Source organism: Pleurodeles waltl, chromosome 2_2, assembly GCF_031143425.1.
Source record: "Pleurodeles waltl isolate 20211129_DDA chromosome 2_2, aPleWal1.hap1.20221129, whole genome shotgun sequence".
NCBI lineage: Eukaryota > Metazoa > Chordata > Amphibia > Caudata > Salamandridae > Pleurodeles > Pleurodeles waltl.
In genome coordinates, this window is record NC_090439.1 from 593,752,424 (window position 1) to 593,770,262 (window position 17,839).

The following is a 17,839-nucleotide window of genomic DNA, read 5'->3' on the forward strand; positions in this document are numbered from 1 at the left end:
TTCTACACCTTGTAGTTCCTTTTGTCAACATTTCCTATACACTGATTTACACACATATGATTCATTGTCTCTGTATGTGTGTGTGATGTAAAGTGCTCCAACACCCTAAGCTGGTAAGAGAGGTGCTAAAACAAATTAAATACATTATGAGAGAGGGGCTGTGGAGAGATGAGAAGCACTGTTAGAGGGTGATGGTCAGGGAATAATTGAATAGCCCCCAAAAATATTGTTGTATCCCGGTGCACTGTAAGGTCACCATTTACTATGCTTTGAAAATTAATAACGTTGAATATATAATGAAATATGTGTTGTAGAATGCACCATTTTTGTCATTTCCCCCCACATTTTCTTGGGGGGGAGGGAGAACCCCATAAGCCCCATTGTAGTGCTCAGGATCAATCGCTTAGCACTATATTTGGGCTGGTCTGATAAAATTTGCCAAGGCTGCTTTGGGTTCCCAGTCATATCCTGATTCAGACAAAGGAAAAATCCTCATATTCAGTAGTATACATAACGTAGGCAATCTGTTATTTTGTCCCAGGATTCATGGGATGTTTCCAATTGAATGGCAATTTGAATGCTGTCAGCTGTCATATGAAATTATACACTAACTGATGTATCTCTTGACTAAGGGCTGCCTGATATGTTACACAGTCACTGAGAATGTGCCAAAATCTAAAGTTGTAAAAAAGCACCCTTTGTGACATGGTTAGCCTCCACTTTTTGCCTGGTTTATGATGTGGATTTGACTGTTAGTGCGCTGGGTCCCTGCTAACCAGGTCCCCAGTGGCAGATCTCTTCCCCCAAAACTGCACAGTTGTTTTGCACATTTAGCAAACTCTTTAGTTTCCACTGTAAGTCCCTAGTAAATGGTAACCCTGGTACCTAGGGCCTGGGGTACTAAGGAAGGCCTCTGAGGGCTGCAGCACCAGTTACGCCACCCCCAGAGACCCCTCACCAAAATCACACAAGTGCTGCCATTGCAGACTACGTGTGTTGGTGCAGGCTAAATTGAAAACATCACCCGTCACACACCCCTGTGTTCCAGGTCCCCTATCACCGCATGTGCCAGGTGAAAGTCACCCCTAAAGCTGGGTGCATCCAGGCACATGTGAGGGCATATATGCATGAGCAGATATGCCCCTGCTATATCTCTGTCTATTCTGAAACATAGTGAGTGCACAGGGAAGCCATTTCAAACGCATATGCTGGACACTGGCCATTATGCGTTCCCTAGCTACATGATGGCTTTTCTGAGTCCTGGGATATTTGGTATCAAACATCTTAGAATAATAAACCCTCACTGACCCCAGTGCACACAGAAGGTACCTTAGAGGTGCTTTCTGAAAACCTGCCAACTACTAGTGTGCTGACTGACTGGTCCTGACCAGTTGAGCCACCACAGGTGCGTTTTTGGCCCCACAAGGTGAAAGCCAGCCCTCTCCAGGGCCTGAGACAATGGCCTGCTCTGGGCAGAGGTGTGACCTCCTCTCCCCGTCAGATTGGCACTCCAGGGCAGGGAGCTTCAAAGGCCTTGCCACCTTTGTAATACGATCCAGGTCTCTTGAGATGGTGGAGATGACCAATCCCCCTGTCCTGACCCCACTTTTGGTGGCAGCACAGGCAGGAAAATTAGTTAAATTAGGAGGAGTGCCCACTTCATTCCAGTCACACCTCTAAGGTGGACGAGCTGAAGTGGACACTATTTTTTAAAATTCCTCCATCTTGTTTGGAAGGAATTCGGCCGCTAGAGTTAGGGTTATGCCCACTTCCCAGTGGGAATAGTCATAAGAAGGGTAAAGTCACCCTAAAGATGGTCAACTGATTGGCTACCACCTGGCAGTCCCTGTAACACCCCTAAATTGAGTATTTAGCTGGTACCCCTGAACCCTAGAACTCAGATTTCGACAACCTAAGAAGACCCGGACAAAGAAGTGTTGCACCTGCAGAAGAGGAAAAGAAGAAGCAGCTGACCTGGAACCAGCCCCTCCTGCCTGCCTGCTGACCTTGAAGGATACTGCACAAGAAACCAATTTGTCCAGCCTTAAATAAAGACTCCAGTCTCAAGTAGACTTGCCTTGCAACAAGAAGCTCCAAAGAAAAGTCTCTGCACCTGCGGGAGCCCTGGAAACCCAACACTGGAAGTGACCACTGCACCTGACATCAACGACCTGAAGTGAAGCCAACCGACGGTGCCAACGTGGGTACCCAGCTTCCCAGAGTTCAGTGTGGTCTCACCCATCTTGGACTCTCCCAAGATGCCTGCAGCCTCTGCACACAGGACCTCTCTCCCACAAGCTTGTGGAGAGAGAAAATCCAACAGCTACAGCGACCACTGCACCTGTGACCCCAGCTGAGGTGGGTCACTGGTGCCAACAATGTCACTCGGCTCCTAAGAGCTCCAGTCCACCCCTGCCGGACACATCAGACAGGACCCCCTGACCATGAATACTCCCGGACATAAATGCCCGATGCCTAAAGACACCCCTGCATCCCTCGTTCCTGGGCACAGGAGAAGAGGGCCAAAGATGCACCTGTGTCCCGAAGCATCTCAAGTCTACTACCTACCTGTTTGTAGTCCCTAACTGGCTTCCCAGCCAGAGCCTGCAGCCTGTTTGTCATGGGGTCAAACTCCCATAGGAAACCATTAGCAACTGGATGCCTTACTGCACCTTTGCACCACTGCCGCCCAGTGTGACCTGTAGGTGTGGTTCTGGTCAGTGTCCAGTACTTACCTTAACTCCCTGAGATTGGCTCCGTAAGTCGATGTTAACCATGTTTGCTGAACATTGTTTTTCCTCAATAGGATAACATTGAGAGAACTCTGAAAATTGCACTGTGTCTATTTTTAAAACTGTAAAATATTTATGCTTAAAAATCTACTTGCCTGATTATGAGGTTCTTGGGATTGAAACATATATAAAAAGAATTGTTATTTTTCTAAATTGGTCTCAGATTTATTCATTGAATGTGTGTCTCATTTATTGCCTCTGTGAATACAGCAAATGCTTAGCATTACCCTCTGATAAGCCTAACTGCTCGCCCACACTACCACAAGTAGAGCATTAGTCCTATCTACTTTTGCCTATGCAATACCAATTGGGGATCCACTGGACTCTTTGCAGAGTGTGCTTCATAATAGTGCACTACATAGAGAGCCAGTTTACTACAATAGCTCCCGGTGGACTCTTTCTGAACACATGATGTGGATCCAATGTGTACTTTTTAGCTACGATATAGGAGGAAGGAGGAGATCAAGTCTAGTTTAATTGCTGTGATCTCTTCTCACTCCTTGAAACTACTCAGTAGAATTATATGGCCGGATGTGCCTCAGACAGCTAAAGGAACTTGCAGTATCAGTACATATTGCTAACCTTCATTCAGTGAAGTAAGGATTTCCGCTCTAATACTGGACAGGTTAGTTTTGGTGCCTGTTAAGGGTCTGAACCCTGGTTGGTGAGTGTGTAGAGGTCAGTTATGTTTGACATGATTCTAAACGTGTTTCATTACTTCTTTTTTAGGAATTTCTCCAGCATGTGGGATAGGGGGTGCTAGTTGGTCAGAATCATTGGATCATCTTTAGATATGTTACCAGTGGCATGATAGGATTTGGATCTGAACTAGCTAAAGGAGCCAAATTAATCACTTATGTGAGATCTGGGATTAGAGTTGTAATAACGTGTTCAAAGTACACAGTTGGAAAAGGTTCAAAGGGTAGCTCTGAACTTAATCACTAATTCCAATAGCTCCAGACATTTGAATGCTGAAAATGATACTTCTATGTCAGGTTGCAGAATAGAAGGGACCAGAGTGACACTTGTATGTTAGTTTGCAGAATAGAAGGGAACAGAGATGACAGTCTTGATCCTGATTTTTGCAATTTTATATGTGTGAAATACGTAATGAAGTCATTGCAAAGTTGTGTGGAGATGCAGGGGATGATTTACAGAGCTTCCAGATTTGTACATTTTTGGAATATGACAAACATTTCTGTATTTGTTGGATGTTTCATTGATGAGTATGCCTTTTTTGGCCTATTGTTGCCTTTGTGGTATTCACTCCTATGTACTAATCACTCTTCTGTTCCTAGCAATGTAGCTTGTCCTGAGTAGCAAAAGTATTACAACATTTAATTCAAGTTTCTTTATAGTTCAGTCAGTGTTTTATTTAACCACGTTTTGGTTAATTTGATTCCACATTTTGTCTTTAATGATCTGAAAGGGGCATATTGGTTGACTGAATTAGTAATGTTACATTAGCGTATTTCTAGTCTGGTTTCTGAGTCCGAAGATGTTGACAGATACTTCCCTAGCTCTTTGTTAGTTAACATCTTTTGAGATTATGTTGTCGGAAGTCTGATTTCGGTGTGGGTGAAGTTGATTGATCATGTTGGGCAGCAGAAGAATGTTCAGGAGTGTTTGGACCAGCTCCCAGACTGTGCCATTAGGTGGTACCTTTCAACATAGGGTGAGAAAACTAAAGTGAGTGTCTAGCACTAACCTATTTACAAGGACGTGTATATCACTTTTGATCACATTTCACATGATCAATTTTATATACGTTTATCTACCTGTAAGTTAAAGTCTCTCAGTTGCAGAACTTTCTGTGTCATTAAACAAAGGTTATTGCATCATGGAGGATGGTGTATAACCAAAGTTAGAAGTAAATTGTAAGGGCAGAAATTATATCAGGCTACCATACTTTCAAAGAAAGAATTTTAATTGGGTGGTTGTAGGAGGCCGTCTGTCTATATGGTGTACAAAAATGATGTGCACTGTGCAGAGAATCCAAGCAACCCTCCTTGGTTTACCAAGGTAAAAACTAGATCACCTAATGCTCTAATTTTTATTGTAGCTTGGTCAAGCAGTTAGGCCAATCTTGGAGAAGTGCTAAGCATTTGTTGTACTCACAGTATCCATAAATGTGGACACATACCCAAAAGAATAACTCAAGACCAATTTACAAAACTACTTCAGATTTTTATGATTTTTTTTAAGACCAAGATCATTAATATAGAGTAAACTCTTCTTAAGTTCTGATTAGTCAAAGTTTAGCAAAAACAGTCTTTTTGTGCGAAATTACGCACTGTGGGAATCAATTGGAGAAATTCAGGCAATGCGTATATCAATGTCTCCTTTCATTTATAGGTTGAGGCCATTGAGATGGCCTGTGGACCAGCTGGGGAAGTTTTGGCAGCTTCCGACAGGAGCAGCTGCTGAAAAGCCCTTGGAGCTGGTGCAGGACCACTGCGGGAAACCACTTGGAAAAGCAATGCCTAGACAGACTTCATGGTGAGTCTGATGCGTCCCCTTGGAGTGTTGAAGTCGTAAGGGGTGGGGGACCCTTAGAGTACAGCTGATTCTCGGGTGCAGGGCCCTGGGAGGCCAGGTGCAGAGCAGATAATTGAGCCAATAGGTGTGTGCAAAGGTGGCCTTGGAAGCAGGAGGCAGGTCACTTTGAGGGTGGATTGCAGGTCAGCAAGGCCACTCTGGGGGTCGTTCTTATGTGTCCTCAAGTCTCTTGACTGGTGCTTGCTCCTGGTCCTTTGTGAATCCGGTAGAGTGGACTTTTCTTCTGGGTGTCTGACATTGGGGGTCCAGTACCTTGGGCTATTGCATGGTTCAGCCACTGGAAGTCTCAGTGCACCAAACTTATCACACTTGCAGAGTTTGTCCTCCAGGTCCATAAAGTGGAATTTGGTCTGGCTGCTATGTCCAGTTCCTTGGTCAGCAGCCGGTCAGTGAATTGGAGTTCACTGGTCTTTTGCTTCTCTGTTGCAGGGAGCGATGCCTTCACTCTGGAGGGAGACACCCACGCTCACAAAGCACTGCACAACACCGGACCAGAATACCTCAACAGATGACTCTCCTTCTACTCCCCGACCCGGCATCTCTGCTCCGCCGACCTCGCCCTCGCAACCGTTCCACGCGTCCGCAGAACTACAACTGGCGGTAGATCATTCTCGCACCTTGCCGCCAAAACGTGGAACACTCTTCCACCCACCTGCACCAGACCAAAGACCTCCTTACCTTCACAAAACTTCTCAAGACCTGGCTGTTCAGGCAGTAGCAGCACTGTCCCACCTTCCCCTTCCCCCTCCTCCCCCTCCTTCCCCTACTCAGCACCTTGAGACCCTCAAGGGTGAGTAGTGCGCTTTACAAATCCCTGATTGATTGGTTGATTGATCTTTGGTGATTTTTAGAAGGGTGGAGGTCCTCTGGGGTTTTGTGGAGTCTATCCAATGTCCATGCAACCCCTCAGCTGCAATTGTTGAGTCCTCAGTGCAGCAGGCAGGGTTTGGCGGCTTTTTCGTTGTGCAACAGGAATGCAGTTCTTGAGTCTTGCATCTTCTTTGTTTCTTGGCTTCTTGTGTCCCTGGAATCTGATCAGGAGGTCTAGGGTTGCCCAGTAAATACTGCATTTAGTGGGTGTTTACAGGAGTCCCTAGTAGCAACCAATGGGTCATCTATCTTAGGGTGGCGAGAACCACTATGTGACCACTTCCTGTGGCCAGAGATCACTTCCCTATCCCTGACTAGCTGTTTTCCTACCATGCAAGATGGAGGACAATGAAAGAGAGAGGTCACCTCGCAAGCACCACCTTAGGGGTTGTGCAAGCTGGGGGTGTCCGCTTCTCCTGTCCTTTGTGCATTTTCCCATCGTTGCTCCTGCCAAAAGTGGGGATTTGCAACAGGGCTGGCCATCTGCTACTAGCAGCAGGGCTGGGGGGTCAAGTTTCAAAGGCAGTAAGCCTTTTGAAACTCACTGGCAGGGCCGTGTACATTCCTGAGGAAGGAGGTGTAACATTTCTGCCCAGGAAGGGCTTTGTTTTCTGAACTCAGAGAGCCAAGGCTCTCACCCCAGGGTCCAGAATCTTGTCTGGTGGAGGCAGACTGATTGTGACTGGCCAACATCCAAGCCAGGGTTAGTTAGGTTTGCAGGGGTCACCTCTAAGGTGGCCACTGCATACATTTTGCAATGAGTCCAATACTGGTACCAGTTTGGATTTATTGTTCTGATTTGTTTGATACCAAACAACCCACGGTTCAGAGTGGCCATCATGTAGTTGTGAAACTCATATTGACCAGTGTCCAGCGCATGCATTTAAAATGGCTGCTCAGTTCACTTACTATGTCCCAGGTTTGGCAAAGACACAGTTCAGGCCTATTGCTCATGCATCTATGCCCATACATGCACTATATTGCACCCTGCCTTAGGGTTGGAGGGCCTGCCAGAGGGCAGTATAGGTTTACCTATATTGCATGCACTTTACAGTGGACAGGGCCCACAGGCTATGTGCCATGTCAGTTTTGCAATTTGGGATTGCACCAGGGCACTCAGCCTGCAATGGCAATGCTGGGTACACTTGGATGCATGGTCCCTGAGGGTGACACAATCGGTGCTGCTGCCCTCAGGGGCCTACACTTAGTGCCACATGCCCTGGGGACTGAAGTACCATTTAGTAGGGACTTATAGTAGCAGCTAAACGTGTTGCTAATTGTGCCAATGCATCACAATAGCTTTGGGAGAAAAAAATCTGGCCCATGGAAACATGTTAGCAGGGGCCCTGGGCACTAACAACTTTGAAACCACATCAAATACCAGGCAAAAAGTGGGGGGCTAACCAGGTCAAAAGAGGCCCTTTCTCGCAGTGGTATCACTGTATGGGGTAATTATGAGGTACAGAAATGGGCTGGTCCACCACCTTTTTAGATTTCGCCCAGGTGCTGTAAATGGGCAGGTACTGTCCAATACTGAGTACCTGCTCTTCTTTAATTTGGAAGGGAGAGTACCTGCCTGCACTTCTTAGCAATCCGGCAATACATTTAATGGGTGAATATAGGCAGTTCTCAGGAGCAAGCAGGTACCTGCACTTCTATATCTCCGCAGATCACCTAAAGCCCCTTAGCCACCAGTATTCTTTGTGCCCGTAGATCCCAAGGGCCCCGCCAGGTGCTTATACTTGCCCTGTGTGGATCTGATTTACATGCTCAGTAACCACCAGTAGGAGAAGCAGAAGGTTCTGTCCAGGGTCAGTCTGTGGATTCTATCTACACATTGTGGAATGTGATCAGCCCATGCTAGCAGCAGAAGCCTCTGTTCCGGGCAGGACTGGCTATAGCCCTTGTGGCTCCTGGTACAGCAGTCTTTTTTGGCACCCCATGACCTCCTTCTCCACAAATTCATTCACTATCGTTCATCAGTTCCCCTCACCTCTCCAAGACATCTCTCTGACAGACATTTCAGATTTTTGAAGCTCTACTCATAGATCACTTACACAGTTTTGAGATGTGCCTGGTACATGTTCTTTGCAGCAGGCGCATTATCCCTCTGTACTACCTTATGATGAGTAAAAACTAGTGATAGATAGAATTATGATCTCTTACCAGCAGTAATATTAATCACCAGAGTTATCTTGACACTTGTGTTGTTGCCTTAACAGTGCTGGACGCACAAGAAAGTTCATATTCTTTTAAACTCATTAGTTGTTTGTAACCACAACGCCCCGCACCAAAGCCAGCGCCACATGCGGCTGCACCAGCCGCACCGACCTAGAACCGGCCTTTGTTATGGGTCACGACTTCAGAACCAGCCGAGAATACCGAAGCGTTTGGCAACCCAATGTGGCACTTTCCTGAATTCACTGAAAATCTCTGCTCACCACACACCGGCTTCAGCCTCACTCTCCTGCAAAGCTGCCCGGTGTTCTTTCTCCCTTTTTCCCTCCAGTTTATCGGAGTACTAACTGTGAGCCCAGGAGAGAAGATGTAGGCTACCGCCGCAGCAACAGCAGTGATCTTTCACAATAGTAAATAAAACAAGTTTCTGCCGTGTGTGTGTGAGCAGAGGAGTAGACAGTGTTGCGCGCACAGCCCGCCTGTGAACTACTGGACCTTACACAATGCAGGCACTTTTGTGATAATTGTAGTTTCTGGTAAAATGCAGGCCCTGGAACCACTGTGATTGTCAATCCCTGGCAATATGCTGGAACACTGTTCATAATTTCTGGTACAATGCAGGCCCTGCCACAATGCTAGTAATTGTAATCCGCATACATTGTGAGCAGCCATTGTATAAGGGTGTCAAGGTACAAATATACATACATTCAAATTTAGGCAGGCTCTGAGAAGACAAGAACCAGTGGAATTGAACATAGTTAATGGACATGGTAGTGTACATGCTTGGCTAACTTCTCCAAAACTCAAGACACACGTTTTGGGCAGAGGCCTGGACAAGGTGAAACCTATTGGATTTTGGATATTATTGTTTTATTTTCCTGTTCTCTGCTGAATGCTGACATTTTGGTTTTGCAATTCATTGAAGGGAGTGATAGATCTATCTCCTTGTCTTAGCTAATATATTTAGATGATCTATTTTTAATTCGGCCATGTGATATGATGCATATTCCTTCTGCAGGTTTAACTGAGATGCCATTAATCATTTTTTTCAGAGCCATAATAGGATGTGGATTGAGTCAGTTCAAATCCGATACCCTTGGATTCCGTTTACCTTTCTTCACAAGATTTCGCAACTCAGCTGATAAGTGAGTACCATGGAACAAACAAACCATCAACACCTTTTCCACTTGGGCCTTCATGGCAAATGGCCCGATAAAGCCGACAGGGCCAATGATTACAGTTATCGGACCAATCTAACTTATATGTTTTGCAGGAATACCAGGCTTCATGGTATTTCCTCGTGAGAGTTTGCCTGCTACGACCAGGTAACGTCAGAGGGCAGAATACCGAGGAAAATATGCAGTGATCAGCAAAATAATACTGATTTCCGCATGGTATTCGTCAAACACTCAGACTTCCAACTAACCCTCACCCCTTCCCCGGGCCTGGAATTTCCTGAACCCGTGGTAATAGTAACTGCAGGGAAATAACGGGAATCATTATGAGTCACTCCTAAAGAAAGCCTTAGCGTCATTGCCTAGTTTTACAATTCATCTTTAAAACATCTCATTACGTTCCTGTGTTTATGTAAGCTCTCATTATGTATTTTGAAAACATATTGTATCTATGTTGTAGTTTTGTTGGACACTCCACGTCTCATTAGATATACAAAAATGTAATTACAACATGACTCCTACTTAACTATAGTTGTGCTTCTTTTGTTCAAAAAATATTTAAAATTCTTGCACCAATAGGTGGACCTGTATTTAAAAATACCCCTTGTTTCTTTTTGTCGCTTGTAGGCGGAACTTTGTTACAGCCGGAGCAGGAGCAGGGATCGCATCTGTATTTCGAGCACCTGTTGGTGGTCTCTTGTTTACAATGGAAGAAGTAGCCTCTTTCTGGGACATCAAACTGGCCTGGCAGACCTTTTTCTGCTGCTTGATGGCGTCTTTCACCACTGATTTACTGTCCTCCTCCTTTGCTGGTTTTGTCTACAGAGGCCATTTTGGATTTTTTAAAGCAGAAAACAGAATCTTGTTTTGGGTAAGCACAATCTCCATTTCGTACAACTTCTTTAAGAAGTATATTCTGTCCAGGCAACTGGGCTTGCCCTTTGTGGAGATAGTGATCTCCGGAGTTGCCCTCTGCAAGGGTGACACCACTAACTGGGGAATTACGTTTTCACTGCCCTCCAGGGACTGGAATAAAGCAGCCCTGTTTGGTGAGGTGGAGTACTGAGTCATTGTGACCCATAGACAACAGAAAACAAGAAATGCTGGTGAGTGGAGCTCTAGGACTGGTTAAGCTTATTGTATCCAGATGTGCACCAGTGTTTTAATGCTTGCTTCATGAGCAACAGCCATGAAGGTGAGCTTTGACTCAGATCAGTAAGAAAACGTACTAAAAATGCTCACACTCTGTTTGTAGTAACATATATATATATATATATATATATATATAATAATTTCCTTGCATTTCAAAAAAATGCAGAGACTGTTGATAATGCACATTGTGTTTGAATTTTAGGCAAATTCATAGAATTCTTACACAATACCTGCATAATAATTGAACTGCCCACACAAAGTGCACAGAATGCCCGACCAGTCGGCTGGAAAAGTCAAGAATTCTGTGTTGTGCAGAAAATTGCCAGAGTTCTACTTCAGAAACAATTTTCTAACTCTATGCACATGACTCCTGAATTCTACTATTCGTTTTTGAAGCAGGCAAGCATGCAAAATTCTTGCAATGCTTTCACAAAGTACACACATTTTCAAATGAAAAATAATTATATAATTTAAGGGGAATACTTTTGTCATTTCATATCGTTGGCAATCTTGGCTCAAAATCTTACAAAATAAGATCAATGAACCTTAGATATCATATTTCTAAAATACTTGTTGCCCTATGAAAATGTCACCACTATTAAATCAAAATGTTGATTTTTGTCCGGGCTGTTTATCTGACCACACTTTCTATCTTAAAGATTTGTTCCCTATTGGACCACTTACTTGGTATTTTTAAAGAGATTGTGCATGATTATATGTAGTTGATATAAATTTATGAACTTGCATATGAAATCGGACAGTTTGGATAAAGCACCTATGGTGAGATACCCGGGCAAGGCAAACTGTAAACAAAACTCTGGGTACTCGAATCACATGGATATTGGAATTGAAGACCCACACATTTGTCCGCCTTAAAGACGCAATAGTAAGTGAAATCATTTGATTTTTGACCCTGGTACCTACATATGTAAATTTTTGTTAAAACTTGCTGTCGGTCAAGCACAACAAACTTCAAGCTGCTGGCACAAATTGTATTTGTATAGAGCTTTGGCGCCAGCAATTACCAACTGGGCCAATGTTCTGACTATATACCCCAAAGAACAGGAATGTTTAGTTTGTGTTAGCATCTTGTTTTTAATTGAATAAAGGGAATTCTAACCTATTACTAAAGAACTGCAACACAATATCCTTCAGACAAACAGTAAAGGTCATCTTATTCCTGTAGGAAAGTACCATCTTGCCTGGCATGTTACCCCCATTTTTACTGTATGTATGTTTGTTTTTGCCTATGTGTCACTGGGATCCTGCTAGTCAGGACCCCGGTGCTCATAAATTATGCCCTGTATGTGTTCCCTGTGTGGTGGCTAACTGTATCACTGAGGCTCTGCTAACCACAACCTCAGTGTTTATGCTCTCTCTGCTTTTAAAATTGTCACTGCAGGCTAGTGACTAATTTTACCAATTCTGATTGGCACACTGGAACACCATTATAATTCCCTAGTATATGGTACTGAGGTACCCAGGGTATTGGGGTTTCAGGAGATCCCTATGGGCTGCAGCATTTCTTTTGCCACCAATAGGGGGCTCAGACAATTCTTACACAGGACTGCCACTGCAGCGTGAGTGAAATAACGTCCACGTTATTTCACAGCCATTTTACACTGCACTTAAGTAACTTATAAGTCACCTATATGTCTAAGTCTCATTTAGTGAAGGTTAGGTGCAAAGTTACTTAGTGTGTGGGCACCCTGGCACTAGCCCCGAACTTTGTCAGTGCGGGGATACCATTACATGTGTGGACTACATATAGGTCAATACCTATATGTAGCGTCACAATGGTAACTCCGAACATGGCCATTTAACATGTATAGGATCATGGAATTGTCACCCCAATACCATTCTGGTATTGGGGGACAATTCCATGCATCCCCGGGTCTCCAGCATAGAGCCCGGGTACTGCCAAACTAACTTTCAGGGGTCTCCACTGCAGCTACTGCTGCTGCCAACCCATCAGACAGGTTTCTGCCCCCCTGCGGCCTGGGCAGCCCAGTCCCAGGAAGGCAGAACAAAGGATTTCCTCTGAGAGAGGGTGTTACACCCTCTCCCTTTGGAAATAAGTGTGAAGGGCTTGGGAGGAGCAGCCTCTCCTGGCCTCTGGAAATGCTTTGAAGAGCACAGATTGTGCCCTCCTTGCATAAGCCAGTCTACACCGGTTCAGGGATCCCCCCAGCCCTGCTCTGGCACGAAACTGGACAAAGGAAAGGGGAGTGACCACTCCCCTGCCCAGCACCTCCCAGGGGAGGTGCCCAGAGCTCCTCCAGTGTGTCCCAGACCTCTGCCATTTTGGATGCAGAGATGTGAGGGCACAATGGATAGCTCTGAGTGGCCAGTGCCAGCAGGTGACATCAGAGACCCCTCCTGATAGGTGCCTACCTTTCTCTGTAGCCAATCCTCCTCTGTGGGCTATTTAGGGTCTCTCCTGTGAGCATCTCACCAGATAACGAATGCAAGAGCTCACCAGAGTTCCTCTGCACTTCCCTCTTCGACTTCTGCCAAGGATCAACCGCTGACTTCTCCAGGACGCCTGCATAACCGCAACAAAGTAGCAAGAAGACAACCAGCAACATTGTATCGCCTCATCCTGCCGGCTTTCTCGACTGTTTCCTGGTGGTACATGCTCTTAGGGCTGTCTGCCTTCACCCTGCACTGTAAGCCAAAAAGAAATCTCCCGTGGGTCGACGGAATCTTCCCCCTGCTAACGCAGGCACCAAACTTCTGCATCACTGGTCCTCTGGGTCCCCTCTCATCCTGACGAGTGTGGTCCCTGGAACACAGGAGCTGGGTCCAAGTGTCTTCGACAGTCCAGTGGCCCTTCTGTCCAAATTTGGTGGAGGTAAGTCCTTGCCTCCCCACGCCAGACAGTAATCCTGCATACTACATGAACTGCAGCTGCTCGGGCTTCTGTGCACTTTTGCAAGACTTCCTTTGTGCACAGCCTAGCCCAGGTCCCCAGCACTCTGTCCTGCATTGTCCAACTCGCTGAGTTGGACTCCGATGTCGTGGGACCCTCTTTTGTTGTTCTGAGTTGACTGTCGTCCTCAGATCTTTTAAGTGCCTGTTCAGGTACTTCTGCGTGTGCTGCCTGCTTCTGCGTGGGCTCTCCGTATTGCTGAGCGCCCCCTTTGTCTCCTCCTCCAAGGGGCGACCTCCTGGTCCTTCCTGGGCCCTGGCAGCACCCAAAATCCTCAACCACGACTCTTGCAGATAGCAAGGTTTGTTTGTGGTCTTTCTGCGTGGAAACAACTCTGCATCCACCAGCACGCAGTGGGACATCTTCTGACCAGAGGAGAAGTTCCTGGCACCTTTGGCTTCTTCCACCTAGAGGCAGCCCTTTTGCACCTTCATCCGGGGTTTAATGGGCTCCTGCCCCCACTGGACACTTGCGTGACTCTTGGACTTGGTCCCCTTCTTTTACAGGTCCTCAGGTCCAGGAATCCGTCTTCAGTGTTTTGCAGTCAGTTGTTGTCCTTGCAGAATCCCCTATCTCAACTTTACTGTCTCTCCGGGGTAGTAGGGTAACATTACTCCTACTTTTCAGGGTCTTTGGGTAGGGTATCTTGGACACACTTAGGGGGTCATTCTAACCCTGGCGGTCGGTGATAAAGCGGCGGCCAACCCGCCAACAGGCAGGCGGTCCAAAAAATGGAATTCTGACTCTGGCGGGAACAGCCAACACAGCCCGCCACATTAACACTCCGACCGCCACGGCGGGACCGACAAACAGCGCGGCGGTCACCGCCAACAGGCAGGCGGCAGACAATGTACCGCCCACCCTATCACAACTCACCAATCCGCCACCTTTTCCGGGGCGGGAGCCCCGCCGATAAAAACACGGCGGAAACAGACTACGAATGGGAAAACGCTCACTTCTACACACTCCACGAGGAAGGAGGACAGCATGGAGCCCGAATTACACCTCCTACCGGCTATTGTCTACCTGCTCATCTACCAGGAGTACGAACGCCGGCGCAGACGACAACGGTGAGTACTGCACCTACGACACAGGGGAGGGGGGAGGAGGAAAGCTTACAGGCACACACATACGCGATACACCCACCCCCCCAATACCTACACACCAATGCAGAGCAACAAGTCAGAGTGACACCCCCCAAACCCCCCGGAAGAATGCAAAGACATAATTCAAATGAAGTTTAAAATTTATGTATAAAATAGGTTCATTTAAGTCATGGTAAATATGCCATATGAAATATACAAAATAAATAATGAACATAGTGCAAAGTATAAACATAGCGAATAAGTCCTGCACAGTCCGTTCAATATCCATAGTCCGTGGGCCAATGTGTACAAACACATGGGCAAAGCCCACACAGGAGACCGGAAACCATTGGAGAGAACACTGCTGGGGCATCAGATGAGAAAACAACAGGCACCTCAGGGGGAAGGGAAAGGGGGGCACCTCAGCCACATGAGTCCACGGCGCCAGATCCACGAGGGGCCTCCATGCTCACTGTCCCATCCTGGGGAGTGCAAAGCCACAGTCCATCAGATGGATAACCGACTCCACTGGTATTGGAGGAGGCATGGTGCCCAGAGTGCTTCGTGAACACCTGCTCGACACAGAACCGGCACTGTCAATGGACCAGCGGTGCTTGAGACGGCGGGGCCCAGCGGAGCGGTGCTTGAGATGAAGGGCCCAGCGGAGCGGTGCTTGACAGGAAGGGCCCAGGGGAGCGGTGCTTGAGATGAAGGGCCCAGCGGAGCGGTGCTTGAGATGAAGGGCCCAGCGGAGCGGTGCTTGAGATGAAGGGCCCAGCGGAGCGGTGCTTGAGATGAAGGGCCCAGCGGAGCAGTGCTTGACAGGAAGGGCCCAGCGGAGCGGTGCTTGACAGGAAGGGCCCAGCGGAGCGGTGCTTGACAGGAAGGGCCCAGCGGAGCGGTGCTTGACAGGAAGGGCCCAGCGGAGCGGTGCTTGAGATGAAGGGCCCAGCGGAGCGGTGCTTGACAGGAAGGGCCCAGCGGAGCGGTGCTTGAGATGAAGGGCCCAGCGGAGCGGTGCTTGAGACGGCGGGGCCCTGTTCAGCGGTGCTTGAGACGGCGGGGCCCTGTTCAGCGGTGCCTGTCTTGGCGGGGCCCTCTTCAGCGGTGCTCCTCACGGCGGGGCCCTGTTCAGCGGTGCTCTTCACGGCGGGGCCCTGTTCAGCGGTGCCTGTCTTGGCGGGGCCCTCTTCAGCGGTGCTCCTCACGGCGGGCCCTGTTCAGCGGTGCTCTTCACGGCGGGGCCCTGTTCAGCAGTGCCTATCTTGGCAGGGCCCTCTTCAGCGGTGCTCCTCACGGCGGGGCCCTGTTCAGCGGTGCCTGTCTTGGCGGGGCCCTCTTCAGCGGTGCTTGTCCTGTCTTAAAAGGGAGCCAGACCTGGCCAAGACTCCCCGCTTAGTCGCCCTCTGACCTTGCGGTAGCGGGGCCCTCCTGTGATGGAGTCTTGTGCCCGTGGGTGTCGTCCGTCACACCCGGTATGGGGCTGGTGGGGCCCTCCTGGTGCGCTCGGCTGCTGCATGTCTTCTCCGCCCTGCTGCCCTTGCCCTCCTCGCTGCAGCTCTGGGGCCCTTGCCTCCCTTAGATGATGTGGCAGGTGACGTGGCAAGGCCACTCTCCGTGGTGGCAGCCGTCTCAGGCTTTTCGCGCCGGCCCTTAAGTTTTCTTGTCCTCTTCCCAGGGGGTGGGCTGGCTGTCCCCTTGCTGCTGGCCGATGTTCCTTCCCTAGGAGCTGGTGGACTCCAGTAGCCCGGCACTATGGTGATACTAGATGCAGGGCTGGTGGTGGCTGAGGTGCTCTTTGGACTCTTACGAGATGGAGGGGGTGGGTCAGGTGATGCAAAGAGGTCCATTTTGGAGAGGAAAAGTTTTTTAGGAGCAATGGGAACGGTAGGTGCAGTGGGTATGGGAGTGGAGGAAGAGGATGTGGTTGTAGGAGAGTCAAGTGTGCTGTCTTTGGGTGCAGGTGCTTGGGCTGGAGGCTGTCGAGAGGTGGATGGCTGTTGGGTGGGTGGCTGCCTGCGTTTGTGTGGTTTGGAAGAGGGGGTGACAGACACACTGGGAGAGGACACAGGGGACGTGTAAATGGCAGTGGGGGTGGTGACTGCACGTGTGCTGACTGTAATGGAGGGTGTGCTGGTGATGGAAGTACTGGCTGATGGTGGAGTGCATGCAGGTGTGAGTGGAGACGTCACAGGGAGGGAGGAGGGAGACGAGGAGGAGGGGGACACAGAGGTGGTAGTGACTGTTGGCATGTCTGCATCTGGATGTTGTTTGTGTGAATGCTTGTGGGATCTGTGGTGCTTATGTCTGGATGAGCTGCCCTTGGGTGTTGAGGTGTGTGCAGGCTGGTCTGATGGTGTGGATGGGATAGGCTGAGGAACAGGAGACTGGGACTGGGTGGAGGGAGTTAGAAGAGGGAGGCTGGAAACAGGGACAATGGCTGCCGTCAGTGCTGAGGCCAGAGCGTTGAACGATCGATGATGGGCAGCCTGACCCGAATGAATGCCCTCCAGGTATGCATTGCTCAGATGCACCTCCCTTTCCACCCCCTGGATGGCATTCAAAAGGGTAGACTGCCCAACAATGAGTGTCCGGAGGAGGTCAATGACCACCTCACTGAGGGCAGCAGGGGTAACTGGGGCAGGGCCTGAGGTGCCTGGGGCGAAGGAGATGCCCGCCTTGTTGTGCGAGCGGGCACGGGGCGAACGCTAAGGGGCTGCTTGGAGGGCGGAGCTGGTGCGCTGGGTGGCGGCTGTACCTGTAGTTGCGGTGGGCACGGATGTTGCCGCCACCGCAAGGGAGCTCCCTTCCGAGGACGTGTCGGTGTTGCTGACGTCTCCACGGGTCCCCGTTGTGGAGCTCCCCTCGCCCTCCGTCTCACTGCTGAACTCGGAGTCCGTTGCATGGCCCTCCGGGGCCATGTGAGATGCAGCTCCCTCGTGCGCCAATGCCACTTCTCCTCCGCCTGATGATGCTAATGCACACATGCACAGGAAGAAAAAGAAAATGGGTGGGGGGGAAAAATGAAGACAGGTTGAGTGCATGCATTGGCAACACCGTTGGTGGAGAGGACAGACACAGAAGCCCCCTGAACTA

General features: G+C 48.5%; 1 protein-coding gene across 1 annotated transcript in view; it reads left to right on the forward strand.

Annotated features, from left to right (window-relative positions):
* LOC138282493 (chloride channel protein C-like) overlaps nt 1-17,839 on the forward strand; it is an 858,631-nt gene that overhangs the window by 196,832 nt on the left and 643,960 nt on the right. The window contains exons 5-6 of the mRNA XM_069220139.1: nt 9,452-9,544; nt 10,202-10,445. Of these exons, the coding sequence (XP_069076240.1) occupies nt 9,452-9,544; nt 10,202-10,445 (337 nt within the window). The remainder of the gene's footprint in view (nt 1-9,451; nt 9,545-10,201; nt 10,446-17,839) is intronic.